General features: G+C 47.3%; 1 protein-coding gene and 1 long non-coding RNA gene across 2 annotated transcripts; one reads left to right on the top strand and one right to left on the bottom strand.

Moving 5' to 3' along the window:
- Window positions 1-553: 553 nt before the first annotated feature.
- On the bottom strand, window positions 554-2,205 carry LOC123107480 (dehydration-responsive element-binding protein 1H). Its single transcript, XM_044529470.1, has one exon. The coding sequence runs from the start codon at window positions 2,203-2,205 to the stop codon at window positions 1,342-1,344; it is 864 nt and encodes a 287-aa protein (XP_044385405.1). The 3' UTR covers window positions 554-1,341.
- Window positions 2,206-4,699: 2,494 nt separating this feature from the next.
- LOC123107481 (uncharacterized) lies at window positions 4,700-6,411 on the top strand. Its single transcript, XR_006451679.1, has 2 exons — window positions 4,700-4,967; window positions 6,030-6,411. It is a non-coding gene; the product is annotated as an uncharacterized lncRNA (long non-coding RNA).
- The last annotated feature ends 3,422 nt before the right edge of the window (window positions 6,412-9,833 follow it).

The raw sequence follows: 9,833 nt of genomic DNA, 5'->3' as shown, positions 1-9,833 counted from the left end.
TGCCAGGATCCTTCCCGGCAGGGCCTCCTTGCGTCGCCGCCTCTATGGCTGGGCTCGCGCCGCCGCCGCCAATGTCGGGAGCACCACCCTGCAGCGCACCTCGCCCGGATCCACCGTCCTGCCGCGCTCCCGCCGTGCTCCGGCAACCATCACCTCCGGACACGCCGCCGACCACCCCACCACCATGGCTACCCTGGGCACGTTCCACTCCGCGCAAAGGGAGCCCGTCGAGGGGCTCATCCAGCACCTGCAGTCTTCGTCGGCCGGGGTGGCCACCACCACCGGTGCCGGCGGCGGCAGCGACCGGGGTAGCTACTCTGGGTGCTGTTGGACCTAGGGTTTGGGGGGGCTTTTGGAGCCACACGCGCGTGCGACCCTGGAAGCGGAGCCGTGGAAGGCCACTAGCTGGGAGTTGGAGTAGCTAAGTGGTTGATCGAAGGGAGTAATACCAAGGGAAGGATAGTTTTTTCTTTCTTTCTTGTTTGCGCGGGAGGAAAGGACAGCTTAAAATATACTTATGTACAAGACGATTCCAGCAGTACAAGAATAAATACAATGTTTGCCAAAGGAGGGAGAAGAACAAATACAACAATGTTTACCTACTAGTCCAATAATTTCATGTGATTTTGACTGTTCACTCGAAGAATGCAGCTTTTGCACCCTATACACCCAAATCAATTCTGCCCAATTATTGTACGACACTATCAAGTACTAGTCACTAGCACAGTCACACTAAATCTGAAAACAAATCTAGGTTCACATGTCATCTTCAAAAGAAAGAAAGAGGTACTACGTGACACATCAGCTCTAGGCATCTCGCTTCCTGGCCATGCGATATAGGAAGGGAGGCGCGGAGTGCGCCTGCGTCGCCGCGTCAGCTCGCGTGGCTACGAGGACAGGAGGAAAATGGGGGAAAAGATCCCAGGGATCTGTTGCTACCAGGAGCTTCAACCAGCTGACCTGGCTGGTGTCCAGGCCACATCTTGTGAATTAGCGTACTTGGCCCACCTCTCTCCCTGATTAGCAAGCGTTGATCTTTCTCCCTCGTCTGGTTGCCAGTTATAGTCATTCACACATGAAGTGATAGTACCCTCCTTTCGAATATTGTTGCCGTTTGTCCGGGACCACCACGACTATTCATCCAGCAAATCATGTCTTTTTTTCACGTGTCTTTTTTTTGTCCTTTCTGATGCTTCAGAACCGCATCTGATTGCATGTATACCAAAGAATTTCATGCTTTTTTTGGCAATTTTTTTATGCGTTTACAGATTCCGCAGATTTTATTATGCTGGAATCAACTGCGATAGAGTCAAAGCAGCTGGTTCAGCAGCTCCAGCTGGTTCAGTAGCTCCAGAGCCCGGAGTCAGCTCCGCCGTCTCCGGTGTCCCAGCACGCCCCGCTGTCCAGCGACGGCGGCGGCTCCAGGAGCAGCCCGTCCGCGAGGTCCGCGTAGTACGTGCCCAGGTCCATCTCCCCGGACAAGTCCAGCTCGAACATGTCGCTGCCCAGCGCGGACGGCACCTCGAACGTTCCCTCGGCCCAAGGTTGCGACGTCGCTGACGAACCGCTCGCATTGTCCGCAGACGACAGAGCGGACGCGCCGGAGGTCTCCTCATCAGCGGGGACGGTGGCTGCGCTGTTGGGGGCATGCCGGCGCTGGAAGTCCGCCACGGCGGCGAGGGCCGCGCGCCTGACGGCCGCGAGGTCGGCGAGCGCGGGCGGCACGGCAAGGAGCCAAGCGGAGTCGGCGAAATTGAGGCACGCGGCGGAGCGACCGAGCAGGCCGAGCATGGCGGCGTCGTGCGCACGCGCGGCCGCGTCGGCTGTGAGGTACGTTCCGAGCCAGAGCCGCTCGCCGCGCTGCCCGGGGACGCGCACCTCGCACACCCAGCGGCCGGCGTTGCCCCGGCGCCGCACGCCGCGGTACACCGGGTGGCGCGTCTCCTTGAACTTGGTGCGCCCGGCGGGGCGCTTCGGGTGCGAGGAGGTCGACGACGGCGAGGAAGAGGAGCTCCATTGCTGGTCCGAGCCGGTCATGTCCATCGCTGAAGGTGGTCGGTGCTGGCTTGATGAGCTTCGTACGGTGGACGGTGGTCTATGGAGTGTGAGATCAGGTTGAGCTTGAGATGGGAGTGTTAGGATTTTAGTGTCTTGTGGAGTGCACTGCTTTATAGTTTTGCCTGACGCGGTCTGGACAAGCGGCATCGACAAGTGACGCGTGAGGGGTCTGCGGAGATAATCCAAAGGATCCTTCTCGTGCTCCTTTTTTTAGTGGTGGATCCTTCTCGTGCTCAAGGGCGATGATTGGGCTCCACTAGCTTGGCCCATGGAGGCCCAGGGAGACAGACCTTTTTCCCGCGTTATCTTGTCCTCTAGCAGAGGCAAGAAAGCTCCAAGGACATTGGACAAGGAGCGCAGGTGAAGTTGGTTATTACCGGTTTAAACCCCAGGTTTAGCTCCCTGACCAAGATGGATAATTGTTAATGCAATAATGCTAGACATACAAAGAGTTACACGTAATTACATTGGCTACAATTTTTTCATTCTAGCTAACCATCCCTCTGATTTTCACGAGGGTAGACCCCCCCCCCCCCCCCTATTACTACAGTCTCGTGTACAATATACTCTTGTGAAAAAATGTTGAACACAGAGAAACAAGAATGTTACTGTATATAATATGCGACCTACTTTTGCAATCACAAGCGGCCAGATTGAGCGTACACAAGCAAAAAAACACTATGGGCCTCTTTGATTGGCAGGATTTCGAAAACGTGGTAGTAAAAAAAATAGGATTGGAGTTACATGCCCACTTGGATCCTATGAAACTAGCAATGAGTGTTTTGTTGTCACGGGAAAAACAAAGAAATTGTAAAAGAGATTCGAGTGAATGTTAGTTTTCCTATGAAATGTAACACAAAAGATTTCATAGGAAATTTCCTATGAGATTCAGTCATATGAATCAAATGACCAACGTAGAAAGAACTCTTAAGAATTTTAATCCTCCAGAAATTCTATAGAATTTCTTTTAATCAAAGGAGCCCTCAATGTTTTAATTGCCTCATCAGTCGCCTCCACACACGTTTGGAGTGGCCCTTTTGTGACAGCCGAACTGGAGTATATGTTCTAGAGTATGTCTAGGACATATCTAGAGGTGTCCTAAAAACACATCTAAGTGACTCAATCAAACATAAATAGAAGAAAATACTCACATGAATCTTCGCGTAAAATCAATGTCACAAGACTTAACTGCGCAATACTTAGGGCACATCTAGTTGTGCTTTAGCAAAACCGTATATGTTCGAAGATAATAACTTAAGTAGATGACTCACAACAGGGCCGGGCCGACAAAATACGGGGTCCTGTGCGAAATCGTAAAATGGGGCGCATCTCATGAAAAAGACGTTTTTAATATTGTAATAATGTGATACAGTGCTCAATCAAGATAATTTACTTCGTTTAGACATAGGTCAAGTTCAGACCTGATGATTAGTGCATTTTTGAAAGGTAGCGTTAAACCAAGCTTTGAATTCTCATGTATTCACCATATTTTCCGTTTTTCCACTATGGTTGAGACGGAACTGGGTGTGTGTGGGCCTCGCTGGGTTCTAAGGGCTGAGCTAAGTCTAGGTGAGATTGACGGGGCTGGAAAAAATCGGGGCCCCTAAGAATTTTTGGCTCTGTACGGCCCGCACATGTTCCACAGTCCACACCCATGCGGGCCGGGCCTGACTCACAAAAGATGTTAGTTGACTTTGCTAATGTCTAGTCTTACGAAACCTATACACCTACTAAATATCTTCCATATTAAATCCACTTTTCAAACCCTGTCAAGTGTGCCTTCCTTTCCTAGTCTTTCTTTTTTGCGAATAGCCTTCCTTCCTTAGTCGCCAACAGCTAGCAGAGATTTAGCCTTGCCATGTTCGCGAACCCCTTCCCTCAGTCGTCCCGATCATTATATGGTCACCCCGCTGTGGAAACCAGCGACTTAGCTTCCATCGGTCGCCCCTTCCCTGCCCCTCACATATCCCCTTGTCCCTAGTTGGCGGCGTTTTGGCCTTGCCATGGTCACCACACCATTCACATGGTCATTTCGGCTTACCTCTCCACCGGATCCAACATCTAGCGACCGTCCTCATCAGCATCCACACTTAGTTGTTCCTTGCCTCTAGCATGTTATCCTGCTGCTAGATTTGGAGCAGTGACCCCTCCCGGTCATCCTCGGTCACCAATGGTTGGCGTCCACATCATTGGGTTGTAGTTCTCCTCATTGGATGGATATGGTTCCACCGTTAGTTTTGGCTCTCTGCCTTCCCTCTAGACACCCTTCCTCATGGCAAGCGGTTGGTCAAGATAGTCATCCATTTGGTCATTTTGCAACATGCGTGATTCTAACTATGATCCTTGGCTTTCGCCCCATGTCGTCAGGTTGATATATCTCATTTGATCTTGCCCTGGCTGGCTGAGCGGTGGTAGAGTCGGCAGTGCGTGCTTTGGAGGGTAGTGCGACGTCTTGGAACCCATGCGAGCAAGTTGGGTTTACTTTGAGCTGGTGGAGGATGTCATTCTGGAGGTCTTGCACTTTTCTTGTCATGGTCGTTGCTCTCGGATGTTGCAAGCTTGTCTAATGTGTGGTTGAGGCTTTCATGCACAGTGCGGATTTTCAGAGGCCGAGCACCAGGCAGGCCGGTATCCTCGGCGTTGGAATGGGCTTGGGGATCTGGAATCCGTCGGGCCGTTGGCAGGCTAGTGTCGGCCTAGTGTTTCATATACGGTCTGGGATACACCTACGCATACATGTTCGGCACATCGTGCGCTACTCTCTCATCCATTATTGCCATCGTCACCCTCGCTTCTGTCGTCCTCGTTCCTATCGCCCCCACCCCCACCCACCTAGGTACCCAGCCTCACCTCCAAGGCTCCAGCGAAGGGAACGCCGGCGGGGAAGGAGCAGGACAGATCCGGCACAGGTATGTGTGCGGCCAGATCTGGGGGGGGGGCGCCGGCAGCATGAAGATGCAGGTGAGGCAGAGGAAGAAGGTGCCAGATTCGTCAGCAGGGACAACGTCATCTATGGCTCGAGCTCTAACCTTGCGATTCTTAGTGTTTTTTAAGCATGGATGCTGTGATTTCGTTTCTTGGTTTTTTAAGCATGGTGCTGTGATTTCGTTTCTTGTTTCTTTAATACTCCGATCTGGTAAGGTCTTTGGCTTTGGATACACTAGTATGTGGTTAGCTTTTCATGGCCATGATTTTTTTTCTTTATTTCTGTGATGTCCAATTTTCTTGAGAAAATCAATGTCAGTTGTGATCATCAATGAGTACTTTTGCTGATCTTTGATTTTTGTTGAGGTGCCCCCTTTTGATCTTCACTCCAGTTACAGAAAAATGTTCATAAACCAGTGAGATTTTGTGATGTCTTGAGGAATTCATTTAACTTTGATAGTCAATGCTTCATCCTGCTGGAACTTAGTAATGGTTTTGATGGTTTGTTCTTGATGTGCTAATCTAAGGCTAATAATTATTTCATTTGAGTAGATTAAAGTTTGAATTCGTACCACTGATTGCAAAGATCTGAGTGGGAAAGAATGTTGTACTATTTTGATTCATGTAACTCTGTTGACATTTTTCTGAAGAACACCTCATGAAGGGTGTTCGTGCCTTTCTGTGCAATTAAAAAGAAAAGAAAAGTTTAGCCAGTTTCCCGTGATTAAGCTGATCATTTTGGTGGATAATTAAGCAAAGAAATAAATTTCCCCATTGCCAAGTCCTTAAATTAGCTATAATTAGCAGAACTGACGGCAGGTGTGCCTTCATTGGTTTGGATTTTGACAATTAGCTGATTACCTTTTGATTGCTGTGTTATATCTAGAATTATGCTATAACAAATGTGTTTTAGTTTTTGCTTCTGCTGTATAGTTATGGCATATCCTAGTCAGATACAGTATAATTTATGTTAATGTGTTTTCCTTCATTATCTGGAAACACTGGGGTTGTTTCTCATGCAAATGTGTTTATGTGATTATTCTCAGACTGCTAATAGGCACTCCAAAAGGAGATGGAGCTTAATCCCAATCGCAAGAGTGCTCTACAACATACGTCGACAAGAGAGATGGCTCAGTGATTAACCCATCTGGCTACTTAACCGCATCCGTACATGAAGATGCAATCTGTTCTTTGTGCTCTTGAGCAGCTTTGGGAGGAGGAATTAGCAAGGATGAGCGGCAGTGGCAATATGCTTGCGTGAGTGAGATGCCATGTGGTTTCATAAGTGAGCACTAGGCATGTCTGATGTAAAAAGGGTGTTGATTAAAGAGACCATAGTGCTTTAACATAATCACAAATTACCTATCCTGGAATTTGTCCGTGGTGGTGCTGAGGAATAAAATGTCACCACTTGTTCATTAACACTCACAAAATATGCTGATTGTTGGATGTTACACTGTCTGAGCATGATGGTTGGATCCCAAGTAACAAAATTGGGTGCTAGTGGATAGAGTTCATCCACGTGTGCGTCAAAACTAATGGTGAAGTGTAGCACCTGCCAGGATTCCTTCAACTGTTCCCACGAGCGGGTCAGTGTGCTTGGCAGTGTATACAATGGAACATTGTCAGGGCTGGTCCAAGTGCTAGATTCCCTACCTAAAGCAGCTCCCTTTCTACCTCAATACACGCTGCAGTGCAGCGATACGAGGGGACAACGCGCTAGAATACCGGGAAGCTCGAATCCCCATAGAACGCCAACGACCAGGATAAAGGCCTACCTGATGCTCGGCCGTCATTGGCATTTTTCGCTTTCATGCATGCTTCTTGTCCTCACTTGTTCTTCCCTGGCTTCTTGTGTTGTATCTAAGTTGTTGATCCTCGGCGCTTGTGTTGGGACCTTATGTCGCTCATCGTAGAATTAGGTCGTGTTTTTTTTTGCATTTTGGTCGTGCCATGTTTGGTGTTGCATCAATGCCTTCTTTTCTATTTTAATTCTCTTCCTATATAATCAATAGTTCAATACATGCAACTCTCTTGCATTGTTACAGAATAAATATACCTTTTCAGATTCAATCACCATGCTTATGCGCTTCCCATTGCCGACTTGTTCCAGTCGATTTGATGTAAGGTATTGCAACACATACATAGAAGAACTCAAATATTCACATATGAAGAATTGTAGGTACAAACACGACATGCTACAAGATTAACTCACAAAAGATAATAATGATCATTTATCTCTCGTCTTGTATAAGTGGCCATCCTAGGAACTTTTTTGCCTCTTGATACAAGCTTCCTGTCACCGACCATGTTGTGTCCTATGTGGAGCATTGTTGCGAGCCGTCATCTCATACAAAAACCCATGGTGTCTATTGTCGCCGCCAATCGGATTGATGAAATTTATCAAGATTGGAGAAAATGCATGCGAACCAATTAAACTTGTGGCTATGCAAATTTTACAATAATACTATCACTATTAATTTAGAAAGTTCTCTGGCTACAGTCTTACCCTTAAATCATGGTATTGACTAATATTTAAAGCTAGTGCTCTAAAATAAGTGTACTCATCGATATTAACTGTGGCATATCCTATATATCTAAATAGTTCATCCTCAACACCTCTGTTATTCTAACATGCACACATGCCATTTCATCAAAGGTCCACCATAACATGCATGAAAAAAAGTTGTCCACTCACGAACACATGCCAACTCATCAAAGGTCCATTCAACATGCATGAAAAAAAAGTTTTCCATTATATCATTCCACTTATATCCAAAATATTTTTTGAGTACACAATAATCAATTATATGTATAATATTTATATTTAGCTTAGGTCATATATGATTAATTCAGTACAAGTTTCATACAATCAAATCACTGAAATATATTGCAATCGATTCCGGCAGCAATGCGCGGGGTATTCAAAGTAATGGATGCCCATGTAATTACAAGGGCGCTATGAAAATCATTTTTGACTGAGCAATAAACTTTTTTATGTGTTTATTATATTTTTCTTCGAGAGTCAAGTTTTGGTTCCCTCCGAGCCTTGGACGGATGTAGATCATATTGTTTGGCGTGTTGTTGCATGTTTGTGTTCAAATCGGGGGGCGTCTAGTACAACTTACTGAAAACACTTGTATGGGGCTGCAGTGGTGGTACTGAATCTAGTTTGGTAGTTTATAGATGGACCTAGGACTACAAGCAGCTGGATGCATGCATGTTGTATGACTCCGAGAATAAGACGAGGCAGTGCTTGGTGATGGTGGTCTTCTCCTCCGTTGGAGGTGGTTGGCCCGAGTCTCGTTGGTCGGATCTCGAGATCCGTCATCTAGTCCCGACTGCAAGTCGGGGAGACATAATTGCGGTGAAAACGGAGCCGGTGGCGGGCGATGGTGGCATTCTGTGTCGTTACCTTGATGAATGCATCGTCGTGTAACTACGGTCGTCCCACTCGTGCTGCTTCGGGGGATACCCTAGGATCTGGTTTTCCAGATCGGACATGGCAACACTGCGGTGCCGTTTCTCTCTTGGAAGCATCGTTTGTGGAGCAGCACCGGAAGACAGAGGCAGGAGATGGAGCGACTTTGTATTGCACGGAGATTCGGTGGAGATGTCAAGTCATGCATGGCCGGCAGGTGCTACGATGTATCATGTCTTGTTTGGCAGGTGCTATGCACGACGGATCTTCTAGGGATTTCAAGCTGTGTCGGCTGGTGGTACTTGGCGGCATGTGCTGCGGTGTATCGGCGGCAACCGCGATGTGCTCAACAGTTTGTGCACAGGGAGATGGTGTCGTTGGGCGCAGTGGTGGCGTCGACGGATGGCCGGACTGGTAACAATGATGCGGGTCTCTTTACTGAAGATGGGTCTGCATTCAATGATGATGGCGGCTCAAAAACGTGTGCATGTGGTGTACGCTTTAGGTTTGGTGCACCGGATGTAGGTTCCGATACGTTATGTGAATGGATCTGTGATGACATCGGTTTTAGATATGGGAGTGAGAGCACTCCATATTATTGAATTTGTATGTGTGAGTGGTGTCTTCGTGTGGCTTAATGTATGTTCATGTTAGACATTTGCTAAATAACTAACAAAGATGATTGTATGCATTGATTGATGCAAAGGCCGGCGGCTTTGACCTTCTTTTCCAAAAAAATACAAGAAGGTGAGGAAGGAGGTGGAGGAGGGAGAAGATGATATGCAAAATTTGCAAATTTTCATTATCACAATTTTTCGTGTGCATGCAGCATGTGAGTGTGTGCAACTTCTTGTTGATCATCTTTGCAGAGGTACGTACATCCAGCATGTTTATAGTGAGGGTGTATATTTTAGGTTTGTTAAGGGCACATCTAGATGTGATGTAGTTATCACACATATAAGTCACTCAATCAAATTTAAAATAAAAATAAAGCAGACAAACAAATGCTTGGACGAATCTTCGTGTAAAATAGATAACGTAGGACTTAGATGTGGAATATTTAAGATACATCTAGATATACTTTAGCAAAACTGCTACATTTGTGGCCACTGGTCCATCCTTGCGTTGTAGGAGTACATCCCCTGTCAGAATGCTGGTGCCTTCAAGGCTCCTCATGCAGGTGCTGCCATGGTGATTAGAGCCTAAGGGCATCTTCAACACCGACCTTTAAATCTTCCGCAACTGTTTGGACCACATTGTTTGGACCATGGAAGCCATCCAACGCTAACCTATATCGGTCCGCGGCGTGGTCTGGACGCGTTTTCTCCTGTAAATCGAAGACAAAATTGAGGGAGGTTTGCGGGAGTCCGGACCGATCCCAAGTCCGCTTTCTGACTGCCCTGGCCCACCAAACGCCCCCTCCCGCGTG

The sequence above is a fragment of the Triticum aestivum genome, chromosome 5A, assembly GCF_018294505.1.
Source record: "Triticum aestivum cultivar Chinese Spring chromosome 5A, IWGSC CS RefSeq v2.1, whole genome shotgun sequence".
Lineage (NCBI taxonomy): Eukaryota > Viridiplantae > Streptophyta > Magnoliopsida > Poales > Poaceae > Triticum > Triticum aestivum.
The sequence above is the reverse complement of the archived record's forward strand: the minus strand, read 5'-3'. Positions and strand labels throughout refer to the sequence as shown.